The sequence below is a fragment of the Entelurus aequoreus genome, linkage group LG13 (genome assembly GCF_033978785.1).
Source record: "Entelurus aequoreus isolate RoL-2023_Sb linkage group LG13, RoL_Eaeq_v1.1, whole genome shotgun sequence".
Taxonomy (NCBI): domain Eukaryota; kingdom Metazoa; phylum Chordata; class Actinopteri; order Syngnathiformes; family Syngnathidae; genus Entelurus; species Entelurus aequoreus.
Genome location: NC_084743.1, coordinates 60,960,622 through 60,974,529, shown reverse-complemented (window position 1 = coordinate 60,974,529; position 13,908 = coordinate 60,960,622). Strand labels below are relative to the sequence as shown.

Sequence of the window (13,908 nt, the reverse complement as noted above, 5' to 3'; positions counted from 1 at the left end):
AAGTACATCATACAAAAGATGATTCTTAGTTTTTATTCTAATTAGGGTCCAATAAGCCTAAATAGCAAAGAGAAATTAAAAAAAGCATGTAAACAAACAGCTTGGGCCTTAAGAGGTTAAAGGGTTGTCTTGAGGAACGCCTCAGTTATTTATGTAAATCACAAGTTTGGATCCAAGTGTTCTATTTTTGCTAGCAAGGTTAAAGTCAATTAAAGGATCTGCCAATGTGTTCAGTGGTCCAAGGTCCTCTAGTGATTTTAGGAATTTGCTGCAAAAATGCCTCCCAAGTTTTTAACTAACCACCAGTTGAATGTATATCTGATTTATTCCGAATTATTACTTCTGTCTGCAACGGTCCACCAGAGTAGCTGTCCCTGCACTGCCCTGGCCTCGCTCGCGGGGCATTTTTGGACGTACCAATACCAGCTCCGTCGTCGGCAACTAAGGTCTCCGCCAGCTCTTTGGCCTGAGCTAATCCAGGAATACTTTCCTCAAGCTCCTTACCCTCCAGTGGGCTCTTGCACTCTCCGTTCTCCAAGGGCCCGTTGGTGGCCGCCTTCAAGGGTTTGTCGTCCCCTTCAGTTGCACCAAGGCCGTTGTCCGTTTGGACTGAGCAGTCTGTCGAGACCTGGGCACTAGAATCTGAGGAAGCACTCTGTTTTGCATCGCCGTCCGTCTCGGTTTCTGAGGTCTGAGTGATGGCTGGCATTTCGTTCTTGTTGGCGTCTTTGTTGGCTTTCTGCTGCATGAGTTGTAGTGCGGCCATCTTCATGAAGAGGAGATACCTGAGAAGCCGGGGAACAATCCTATCACACAAGCACACACAAAGTCGTGTTTTACAGAATAGCACAACACTAACCTGTGCTCGACAAAGGCCTCAATGAGTTCCTGGCGAAGACAGGCCAAGCGGTGGCGATGCGGACGAGGGAAGCCCTGGCGCTGACACTCGGGAGGCAACTCCTCTCCCTCCACAGGAAGGAAGTTGAGGTCAGGTGGAAAGGTGCGAAGAAGGTCCAAAATATAGTGACGGCCGTCATTTCCGATGATGCCCTTACATTCGACGGACGAGCACAGCTCCACCGCATCGTTCTTCTCGTTGAGTACATTGTGCCTCTGCACCTAAGATGAGAAGAGGGGATTCATTTACAAAAAAACTACCTAATCTGTTTAAATAACAGTAGGGACTCATTAACTGTCTCTACTGCATCTTTGAACTGGGGACATTTTAGTTACTACTAGGGATGTTCCGACCAGGGTTTCATGCTGCCGATACCAATCATCCATGAGTGAGATCAGCCGATACAAATTCGATCACAGGTATTAACTGCACATTTTCCAATTTATCTAAGGTGAGTGCTATTGACAGTTTAACAATGTCACCACAATATTTAAACTACTGGCTTATTCTCTTTTTCTTACATACAAATATTTGAGCAAAACAAAGTCAACAGTACACAACTAAAAAAGAAAAGAAAAACTACTATTTATCTAAATTAGAGATGTCCGATAATGGCTTTTTTGCCAATATCCGATATTGTCCAACTCTTAATTACCGATTCCGATATCGATATATACAATCGTGGAATTAACACATTATTATGCCTAATTTTTTCGTGATGACCCGCTGGATGCATTAAACAATGTAACAAGGTTTTCCAAAATAAATCAACTCAAGTTATGGAAAAAAATGCCAGCATGGCACTGCCATATTTATTATTGAAGTCACAAAGTGCATTATTTTTTTTAACATGCCTCAAAACAGCAGCTTGGGACATGCTCTCCCTGAGAGAGCATGAGGAGGTTGAGGTGGGCGGGGGTAGGGGTAGCGGGGGGTGTATATTGTAGCGTCCCAGAAGAGTGAGTGTTACAAGGGGTTCTGGGTATTTGTTCTGTTGTGTTTCGGTGTGGATGTTCTCCCGGAAATGTGTTTGTCATTCTTGTTTGGTGTGGGTTCACAGTGTGGCGCATATTTGTAACAGTGTTAAAGTTGTTTATACGCCTACCCTCAGTGTGACCTGTATGACTGTTGACCAAGTATGAATTGCATTCACTTGTGTGTGTGAAAAGCCGTAGATATTACATGATTGGGCCGGCACGCAAATGCAGTGCCTTTAAGGCACTACCCCCAATATTGTTGTCTGGGTGGAAATCGGGAGAATGGTTGCCCCGGGAGATTTTCGGGAAGGGCACTGAAATTTGGCAGTCTCCCGGGAAAATCGGGAGGGTTGGCAAGTATGACTGGGAGACGCAACTGCTCTGTACTTCTCCCTACGTCCGTGTACCACTCCGTACAGCACCGTTTTAAAAAGTCATAAATTTGACTTTTTTAAACAGATACCGATAAATTCCGATATTACATTTTAAAGCATTTATCGACATCTGTAATCTAAATCCTTTGGTTTTTCCTCTTAAAGTCCTATGTCCAGGGTATTTTACAGAGTTTGTAAACAAAAACAAAAAAATAATTTAGAAAAATAAAAATATTGATCCAATATCTAGTATTTATTATACACTGATACTACCCTTGGTATCGACGCCACCTATTTATGGATGGGTCTGCCCTTTTCTTACTGTGTACTGACTGTGACAATGCTGACACACCAACAGTTATAGTAGAAACTGGAAATTGTCATGTATCATGTAACTGTATTCATGTTCGAAATAATGGGATGGGTACCCATCCCGAGTCCTTGACCTCCAGTGATGATACTTAACATGCTAAAAAATTCAGTTTATTTGCTTTAATGGAGATGATTATTATTAGTTCAGGCGAGCAGCTATACACTGTATGAAGACATAACTAGCTGTTGCTGCTTGTCAGCTGGGGGACGAAAAATAAATACAGAGTCAGCCAGAGGAGATCAGCATTAAAAAGGTATTAATCGGTAATGGCGATACCAAACTTTTTGATGAATATCGGCCGAGTACCATGAATTGATTAACGTGGACCCCGACTTAAACAAGTTGAAAAACTTATTCGGGTGTTACCATTTAGTGGTCAATTGTACGGAATATGTACTGTACTGTGCAATCTACTAATAAAAGTTTCAATCAATCAATCAAAACTGATCGATGGCAAATTAAGATCTAAAGTTATTGTCTATAACAGCAACTACACAACACTTCAATTTCAGGAGAGCTGTAGCTGACACCACATTTAATCGTGTAGAAAATACTTGAGTTGTGTTACTGACTTTGAGCGGCCTGCTGGTCTTCTCCAAGAGTTCAAGATATTTGCCGTGAGACACGACCGTCTTTCCAAAGTCGATGGATCCGTATATGACGCTCTGCTCCTGCTCGCGCTCCAGGATGCCTGGAATGATGGACTGGGCGGTGACACGGTAGCCTCTGTAGTCCACCACCACCGTCCCCAAGGTGTAGAGTCCCTCCACGTCCACCGCCCCGTACGCTCTCACGCCGCTCAAGTCGTTGGTGGGAGCGGCGTGGGCGGCCGCGTCGCCACCCAGCTCGCGATAATGGTCCCGCACATCGAAGCCCAGACTGAAGAAGATGTTGTTCCAGATAAACATCTGCATGTGTGTCTCGTCGCCGGGATTGATGGCCATGACGTTGCCATCAATGACGGCCATGGCGCCGCGAGTGGCCGCCGCTGCGAAGTCACTATGGACCTGAGGGGCCAGGATTCAGGATAAGTGCTTTCTAGACACAGCTTTCTAGCAAAGAAAGGAAGTTGACGCTTTCATTAAAGAGAACTGAGCAGCAGTACCTTAAAAATGGCCCGTTCCCTCAGCAGGCGCTCGGGCAGGTTCTTCCGAGGGAGCTCTCTTGTTGTCTGAAGTTCTTCATTCCAATCTCTAGTCTGAAAATGTTCAAGTAAAATGAAATGAAGCAATTGGATAAATACCTAGGATCAAAACCACAGGTGTCAAAGTCAATTTATGTGGCCGGTGAGGGCCTGGAAATAATATGCATCAACATCTTATATTTTCTTACTAAATGTATTCGTTTTTACCATATTGACAAAAAAAAAACATATATTGCATGACATTTTAATACCTTTTAAACTTGAATTATATTCAAATTGCAACAAATATATTATCATACTTTCCAAACTTTTTTTTTGTCACAACCAAAATAAATATTTAAATATATGCCTGACTTAAGATTTCATAGCAACTTATCCATCAAATTGTACACGGTAAAAATTTTAATTAAAAAGATAACTGAAAATGTCCGTTTTTTACAGCATATTACTGAAAGATTAAAAAAACTGTAAAATTCTGTTGACTGAGCTGCCAGTCTTTTTACCCGTAAAACCCTGAGGTTGTTTTTTTTACGGTGTATTACCGCAAATGGAAAATCGATACCATGTTTTTTTAAACGGTAAAAAACTGGCAGCTCAGTTGCAGGATGAAAAAAACAACAACAAAGACAGTCGTACTGTTTTTACATTTACATTAATATGTTGTAAAAACCACTGAGTTTTATAGTAAAATTCTAGTGACTAAGCTGCCTGTTTTCCCCTGTAAAAGAATAGTAATGTTTGTCCATGTACCGTAATATTTAGTTAAAAACAAAAAAAACAAATTTACAGTAGAGTTCTGGTAACTGAGTTGCCATATTTTTTTACTGTAAAATCTACATTTAGTTTTTACAGTGTAAGAAAATATACACATAATTAAACGCATAGACAAAAACATATATTTTCGCTGTTACAAGCGGCCCTCTGTTGGCAGACATAACGGCAATGTGGCTCTCAATTATGATTACAATCAGACTAAACACGGATATTCAAAGTATTTCTTTTTCCCCTTTATTTCGGACAATATTTTGAGCAAAATAGTGGAAAAAAAAACTTGACCACTATTGGCCCTGAGTTTGTAAACAATAACAAAACAGACAAAAAAATGTTTTTGGGCCAATAGAAAATATTGACTTACTGTATTAACCATATACCGATACCATTTTTTAAATCATTACCATCTATATTTGTATCCATCCACTCATCCTTGTTTAAATTTCAGAGCTCTATCTTAGCGGCTAGCATGGCTTACTGTGTCCTCCAACGTTGGTCCTATGGTGTATAGCAGGCCTATTCAATTGGCGTCCCATGGGCCATAGCTGGCCCACCAAAACTTTAAATTTCGCCCGCAGAAAAAAACCATAAATAGGCTTGATGAAACCATTCCAATTATGGGTTGCTCATGTATGCAGTAGTCCCGCCACCCCGAAGGAGGCAATATGTGTCACAACAAAGCAGCAGTGGGTTGAGTAGAAGAAGACTACTCATTCAAGCCAAAAATGTCTAAATAAAAAATCTAAATAAATTGAGAAAATCGTACTTTTAATAAAGTATGTACAACAATGTTCTTCCCCGAGCCAGTGCTTGAGTCATCGTTTCCTGTCAGACCTATTAAGCGGCAGACACACTGTTCCAGACCAGGAACAATGGAAGAAATCCCATTGTGTAAGCTTCATCAGGAAACTTGGTCAGATCTTTATTTTGTTTTGTATTGAAATTGCTGACTTTGTGACGTCTGTTGTATTGTTGGTCCTGTTATTTGTCTGATTAACCTTGGCGATCAAAGCTTGTTTAATACATGTAGCGCTTAATTTGACAAGTAGAGGGCGATAAGGCCACACCTTAGGTTTAATTGTGATGAGTCACATTTGTTGTGTGCAATGCTTGATATGTGAATATTGTGTAATTTCTATATGCGTAAACATCGGTAGTTTGTGTGAATATATAAACACTAAAGCTTTTATTTATGTAAAATACACAATAAACGTTATTTATGTTAAATACAGAATAGACGTTATACTTTTGTAATGTTTATTTTATGTTTATATTTTCAGTCTTACAAACCTAAATGAAGGAAGAAGTGTTAAGAAATATAACTGCACGGGGAAAATAATTCAAAACAAGGAACCTAAATCCTCAACAAAACTTATGGAGTTTCTGTTTCTTCATACTGTTAACTATTTGTCTAGCTGCACATGCTGGAATCAAGTAGCGAGGGCAGAATAATATATTGACAGTGTAGTGTTTACTTTGCAATTAAATAAACAGTCTCAAAAGAATCCCAATTTCGATGTTCGGCCCTTGGGCTCTTAAAACTGCGGTTGAATAGGCCTGGTGCATAATGGAGCATGTTTAGCTATTCCTTGACCTTTAGTGATAATGATACTAGTAAGAAACAGTCGCAAGGACGCTACATTGTGGTGACGCGGTTGTTAGCTAGTCGCTGTCAAAATTGCAGAACACAGATAGAATGTCATCAACATGCATTATCATATGACGATAGCATTAGAAGATCCCTCATCAGCCAAATTGATATTTATTGGACGTCGTCTATATTGCATTGGATTAGATATTGGATATAATTTGTGTGTGCAGGCGCATAATCCATAACTTCTGACACTAGCTGCATCCCACCTGTCCTGGTATGTGCTCCTCGTAACCCAAACGGGAGGTGTAGGCATCCTCTGCTCGTACGCAGTCCATGGCGTGGTCTACCTGCGGGGACGTCCAGCTGTACACTTGGAAAGGTGTGGCTATTCGCTCAAAGGGGTGCCTCTGGACCCTGTGAGCAAAACCAGGAAGGAGATTTAACTTGTGTAACCACATCCTATATTATGAAATAATGCTCAAAAACTATTTGATACATTAACGTTCAAAAAGATGCAGCAAATGTAGATGTGTTGTTGACCTTTTCTTTTGCAGGGTCGTGAAGTTCTTTTTAAAGGCGGGGCTGATCTGGCTCAGCAATTCCACCAGAGAATGGCAGAGAAAACTCGGGTTTGCTGGTTTAGGATTGAAGGTGTAAGTAGTCGACCTGAACGACACAAATAAACCGGAAAAACATGTATTTAGGCATGTGGGGAAGACAAATAAAACAGTGTTCTACTTCACACATCAGATGACCTACATTCCACTTCGGAATGTAATCCAATTTGACCTAAATTACATGACTGAGTTTTGGAATCCGTAATTAGACGGCAGAAAGTGCTAGATTTTAAAGCACTACCCAGCGCTGAGTCAAACCTCTTGGTCTCTTTTACATGTACTTGATCGTGGCGCATGGCCATGTTAGAAGAATATCTTCCCACCTTGTGAACTGTACATGAGATCTAATCCTATGTGTAGTACATGTTTAAGCACATAACTTGTATGCACCCTGCGTTTCATATCCTGGCAAATACACAAACATTGTATCTCATTTACATTCCAGAAGAAAGGGTACCAGGAAAGAGACGAAAGTAGAAGAACGTGTGTCCGCTCAGCACTAAACACCAACTTTTAGTTTTGATCCCCGCGAAGGCGAGGGAACCTAGTTGGGCAAAAGCATGGGAGGATGACCATTTTAGATATTGCTCTGAACTTTAGACAGCTCCGTTTGCTCTGACAATATTGCTATTGTTTGTACTTACTGCTTTTTGTAGAATAAACTGTTTAACTTCAATTCTACTCATTTCTCATTTTAGACAGCCATAGGAAAAAAGTGAAGGCCCTAATAACCATGGCAAAATAAATTAAAAAGTTGTTTTTCGTGAAAACAAAATTTAAAGTACTATATTGCAGGAACAGATTTATATATATATACAGCCTATTTAGCATGCAAATTTCTGGAGACAGAAGCACCGCCTGAGCCATTAGAGCCAATCCTTGTCCCGAAGTTACTAAGTTAAGTTCAGACTTCCTTTACCCCTCTTGTTGTAACATGCCAGAGGCTGTTCAGCTTGTAGATCTGCTTTTGGATATGGTTATACGGCCTGTGTCACATTGTACAATAGGTAGCTAAAGTTAAAAAATAGAGCAAAATGTTAATATAGGAGAAAAATATTACTAATTACAAATAAACTTGTTTTTAAATGTATGTGTAACATTATTTTGCCTTTTTAAAGAAAACATTCATCATTGCTGATTTTGCAAATGATGAGATATTTAGCCTGCCCTGGCCACACACCCAATACTACAAGTATTTGGCAATCTGTGGAAAACATTGCCCCTACTAAAAGCAGGATATCTGAAGGATATCTGAATTCCTGCATTAAAGTATTAGTATAATGGAAAAACAAGTTGACTTTAAATGCTTAATTGTGTTCCATTGTATCAGTTAAACCATATCCGATTGTATTTACAATCCGCAAAGCATTTGAAAATACTGTAAACATCACAAAATGCTACAAATTCAGTAGGCCATTTTGAATATTCCGCTTCAAAAATCGTCAGCAATTTCCATAGATTCAGGGTCGGATGATAATGATGACACTTTTGCACCTTGACCATGTCATCAGATCAGTCATACTTAAAATACGCAAACATTGGAAAACAATCTGCTGTTTATCATTCACAATCCTTATGTAAGACAAGAAGACATACGTTTGGCTTTTTTAATGCATTCGAAATCGTAAATTAATAGTCAACAGATCGAGGTTCCTCTATTGTACCCATAAAACTTTCTAAAAACACCCACAAACCATCAACAATACTACATTTGTATTTAGTGACCTGAAAATGAACCAAAATATGAGCGATATTGTTAAGTGCTAACGCAGACGATGCTAACTACTAACTACTACCAACTACTACTACTAACTAACGCAGCGGGCTAACTACTAGCTTACGCTGCTATTGTTGACACACTGAGCTGGCGGCTGCTTCTGCTTTGTCTCAAACTTGCTAAAAGTACATTCCAGATTGTAATTCATGCATCTCTCACCTGGTAGCAAAAAAATACGGCCATGGACCGACAGGCTGGTCGACTAACCTCTCCCGAGATGGCGAAAAAGACAAAAAAAGAAGCTAATTGCAGCATTTTTTTAACCCTTCGTGAGGATTGCGATTGAATCTTCATCTAAACAGAATTATGCGAGCGTCCCGTCGGTCGGCATCCCAGCGAGAGTGGAAATTGTACAGTAAGTGTTTGCTTTATTATGGTTACCGTATTTTTCTGACTATAAGTCGCAGTTTTTTTTTCATAGTTTGGCCGGGGATGCGACTTGTACTCAGGAGCGACTTATGTATGAAATTATTAACACATTACCGTAAAATATCAAATAATATTATTTAGCTCATTCACGTAAGAGACTAGATGTATAAGATTTCATGGGATTTAGCGATTAGGAGTGACAGATTGTTTGGTAAACGTATAGCATGTTCTATATGTTATAGTTATTTGAATGACTCTTACCATAATATGTTACGTTAACATACCAGGCACGTTCTCAGTTGGTTATTTATGCCTCATATAACGTACACTTATTCAGCCTGTTGTTCACTATTCTTTATTTATTTTAAATTGCCTTTCAAATGAATTTCCCCCAAAAATGCGACTTTTACTCCAGTGCGACTTATGTTTTTTTCCTTCTTTATTATGCATTTTCGGCCGGTGCGACTTATACTCCGGAGCGACTTATAGTCCGAAAAATACGGTAGTTTGTATGTTTAGCACCTAGCGATGCTGCGGATGCTAGTGTTTCAACGAAGCTGCAGCCGTTTAGCATTCAGATTCTAAAACTTATTGCTCATATTCTCTGTGTTCTCGCTCCAAAATATAAAGTTCTGATCATAATTTTCCCCAAAGTAATCGTCGTTGGCTCTTACAAAGTCTGCTTGATTAGCATAGTCGACGGGGAAGGGATCACTGGTTCCCCACTCGACATCACAGATCACGGACTGCCGTAAGTCTTTTGGTGTCATTAACTCTAAAGCCTAAGTGGCCACATGCGTGGACAGCACCTTTTAGCTCTTATTTCCAGAATAGTGTACACTACTGAATTGGGGTCTATATTGTATTGTATTGTATTGTATTGTATTGTATAACATACAATGGAATTTGGGGAAAAAAAGTGTAAAAATAAGAATTAGCGTGTCACCAAACATGAAGTACACGTTTGTGTACTTATGGACTAAGTACATCATATCAAAAGATGATTCTTAGCTTTTTATTCTAATTAGGGTCCAATAAGCCAAAATAGCAAAGAGAAATAAAAAAAAGCATGTAAACAAACAGCTTGGGCCTTAAGAGGTTAAGCAGATATATAAAATAATAGCTGCAATATAGAAGAAACTTGATTTTCCATTATACTGGTACTAGATTTTAGGCAACATCCTTTCAATGCACTATTGAGGACCCTTTAAAAGTGGAAAAACATGGCACAGAATCACTCACTAAGCATTACAGAGATAGTCAGGATTATGTTGACACTCATACGAAGTGAACTTATTCCCAACTGACGTATGAAAAGTTGACTGACTGGTTGAGGTAGAAGCCGCGTGTAGAGGCAGTGACGCTGACATGGCGCTCTTCTACTGTCACCATGTATAGGTACATGAGGTCACCGTGCATCTTCCTATTACCAGGGGGAGGGTTCCAACCGCTCATGGTCAAGACCTTCAGGCACTGCATAGGCTGACAAGAGACATGGTGGGTCCACATACAGGTTTTTTTTTGTTATTTTGGTACCCTTAAATAAACCCAAACTGTGAAAACAGGGTCTTACCTTACAGTCCTTGTTCTGTGGCTGAAGGGGAACCAGGGGGCGATCTTTACCGCCAGGCAGGATGTGTTCTGGAGGGGTGCAGTCGATTTGATCCAGCTCGCTGCCCTTTTTCTTCCGCTTGTCACTATCTGTAGTCCAAGCGCCAACAAAAACATCAGGTCCATCTTACATTTTACAACATTGCAGCATACAGTGGAACCTCGATGTATAAACCCCTTCATTTGCAAACTTATCGCTTTACAAACTTTAAGATCAAGCCAAATATGCCTTTGTGTGCAAACAGTGTCTCTGTGTACGAACGCTTTATTCAGTCATTCATTGTGTGTCACGCCTGCAGACAAAAAGCAGGGCGCAGCATTTTTGGGGAGCAGGAGCCCTCCACGTCACTTGCAGCCCAGGACACTACTAGTCACTTCTCAGCGCTTTTTCCTCTTCTAACAAGTCATGTCCATTTTGCTAACTCAAAACAAGTCCCAAACAGACAATAGAGCAGCATGGAAAGAAAAAGGGAATCGCTTGTGATTTCTGATCGATTGTGAGGGCATCAAAAGAGGCTTTTGTGTGTGTGCGCGCGCATGTTGGCAGAGCACATACAGAAGACAACAGCTTGTTGTTGTTTTGGCTTGTTAATAGGGATGTCCGATAACATCAGACTGCCGATATTATTGGCCGATAAATGCTTTAAAATGTAATATCGGAAATGATCGGTATCTGTTTCAAAAAGTAAAATTTATGACTTTTTAAAACGCCGCTGTGTACACGGACGTAGGGAGAAGTACATAGCGCCAATAAACCTTAAATGCACCTTCTTTGCGTGCCGGCCCAGTCACATAATATCTATGGCTTTTAACACACACAAGTGAATGCAATGCATACTTGGTCAACAGCCATACAGGTCACACTGAGGGTGGTCGTATAAACAACTTTAACACTGTTACAGATATGCGGCACACAAAGAATGACAAACATATTTCGGGAAAACATCCGCACCGTAACACAACATAAACACAACACAACAAATACCCAGAACCCCTTGCAGCACTAACTCTTCCGGGACTCTACAATATACATCCCCCACTACCCTCCCCACCCCGCCCACCTCATGCTCTCTCAGGGAGAGCATGTCCCAAATTCCAAGCTGCTGTTTTGAGGCATGTTAAAAAAAATAATGCACTTTGTGACTTCAATAATAAATATGGCAGTGCCATGTTGGCATTTTTTTCCATAACTTGAGTTGATTTATTTTGGAAAACCTTGTTACATTGTTTAATGCATCCAGCGGGGGCATCACAACAAAATTAGGCATAATAATGTGTTAATTCCACGACTGTATCGGTATCGGTTGATATCGGAATTGGTAATTAAAAGTTGGACAATATCGGAATATCGGCAAAAAAGCCATTATCGGACATCTCTACTTGTTAATGAAGAGAAAATTTATCCATCAATCCCTTGTTTTGGGTTTGATACACAGTACTGTATAGCACTTTATACAGTATTACATTCAAAGAGTACAAACCTTTAAAATAAGGACTTTTGTCGAGGCTGGAACCCATTATTCATATTTACCTTGTTTCTTATTGAGAAATGTGCTTCACTATTCAGATTTTTCGATGTTCCACTGTACTACAGGACGCTGATGAAAGTACGCTACCTCCGAGGTCGCCATCTGTGAAGACGCTGAGGAAGGAGAGAGAGTTGCAGTCCATTCCGTTGTAGGCATCCGAGGGGTCCAGACTCTTCAACAGGTCTCTGATGTGACGCACGTGGATCCGGGCTTCACGCACCGTGTACGGCTCTGGATAATGGGCAACACAAGAACTTTCAGGTAAATATAGGTACGTCCTTCTGCCAGATGACACGGAAACGGTTTGGCAAAACACCCTCTTCTGTTGCATGCGTCCAAGTCTAGTCTTGGATGCCCAGAGGCCTGACCTCAATCTCATCAAACAACTCTTGGAGGAAGTAGACAACAAATGTATTGACTCTGCAAAGTTGAAATGATTGAACTACTTTCTTGTTTGTGTTTAAAGAGGATCTTGTTGGATAGAGCTGCAATGATTAGTCGACAATAAAATTTGTCGCCGACAATTATATTTGCCGACAATAGTCACTCTTAAAACATTGTCAGTGACAACACGTAAAGTGTGAGGATATTTCCTCTTATTTGTGTTAAAAACATTGAATACTTGGCTCATTTGGCAGGGCGGACCTTGTTTTTATGGCAGGACATCTGTGTACACCAGCATTTAAAGCGGAGACACGATGTCAGACATTTGGAGGGAAAATGCCAACACAGCCTAGATAAGAGTGTTAGCTTCTATCTTGCCAGCTAACAAGAGTGAAACAAAGTTGTGTGAAAAATAACTACAATTTTAGCCAAAGCCAGCCAGCCAAACTTTGTCTACATCAATTCAAGTAAAATTTAACGAAGCGTCAATTTGCAATGCCGTAAAAAAGACAGACAACAATGCGGACGTATCAAAAGATTAAATATACAATCTATTAAAAAGCCAATTTTTTAAGAATTAATCAAAGATAGAATTCTCCACATTGAATCTATTAGAGTACTACAACTGGCAAAAGTTAATCAATAATCATACATGCAGCTTTTTAAACATCACAAAATTATTTTATTTTCGAGGATGTTAGATTTTGTGTTTGTCATTGCTGCTATTTTAACTGTTTTTTCAAATACATAAACAAGGTCGATTGATTTTTTCAGCACTTTGCCATTCCTTTCTTTTAAACGGAAAACATTTTAATAGTCATTAAAATGTTTGTATCAGCTGAATGAGGAGCACAGTTACAGTATAAATATTTATGAATGAATTAGTCCTCGTTAGTAACCACATGCCTAAAATAACTTAAGCTGCATTTAGAAGTCGATGTAAAAATTAGAGCTATTAAATGTGTACGCTTTATTATCCGATTAGTCGACTAATCTTTAAGATAATCTTTGACTAATCGACCATCAAAATAATCGTTAGTTGCAACCCTAATGTTGGATACTCGTTTTAAACAATCCCAAAGCGTCAAATCATAAGGTTCATGCATTTTGCCGTGAGCTTGCACGCGGTTTGCGATGCGCTTAATCGCGGGGTTTTGCAGCCTGGCTACGTTGTGACGTCACAGCGAGATGGACGTACTTATTTGGACATTAAGTATATGCTATCGCAGTGTTTCCCATAAACTGCCAAGATACCTGTGGCGGTGGGGGCGTGGCTATGGGCGTGGTCACCATGACATCATCGAGTAATTTGCATAATTTACTACAATGATATGATTTTCTCTAAAAAGGCTCAAAAAATGTATACTTACTAATTAATAATAACAGTTTTGTTTTAAACGTCCATCCATCCATTTTACAATATATTTACAACACTATGTACATATTTATATACAGATTTGAACAATAAGTTATTCACTGAAATATATTTA

General features: G+C 39.8%; 1 protein-coding gene across 3 annotated transcripts in view; it reads right to left on the bottom strand.

Annotated features, from left to right (window-relative positions):
* The window catches only part of cluha (clustered mitochondria (cluA/CLU1) homolog a), a 48,715-nt gene that overhangs the window by 21,667 nt on the left and 13,140 nt on the right, over positions 1 to 13,908 (bottom strand). For 2 of the 3 annotated variants that reach the window (XM_062068109.1, XM_062068111.1), the window contains exons 4-12: positions 12,122 to 12,265; positions 10,468 to 10,595; positions 10,222 to 10,376; positions 6,672 to 6,797; positions 6,398 to 6,545; positions 3,728 to 3,820; positions 3,195 to 3,629; positions 860 to 1,119; positions 418 to 785 (exon numbers count right to left, since the gene is read on the bottom strand). In XM_062068109.1, the coding sequence (XP_061924093.1) occupies positions 418 to 785; positions 860 to 1,119; positions 3,195 to 3,629; positions 3,728 to 3,820; positions 6,398 to 6,545; positions 6,672 to 6,797; positions 10,222 to 10,376; positions 10,468 to 10,595; positions 12,122 to 12,265 (1,857 nt within the window). The remainder of the gene's footprint in view (positions 1 to 417; positions 786 to 859; positions 1,120 to 3,194; positions 3,630 to 3,727; positions 3,821 to 6,397; positions 6,546 to 6,671; positions 6,798 to 10,221; positions 10,377 to 10,467; positions 10,596 to 12,121; positions 12,266 to 13,908) is intronic. The other variant, XM_062068110.1, reaches the window with a different exon arrangement.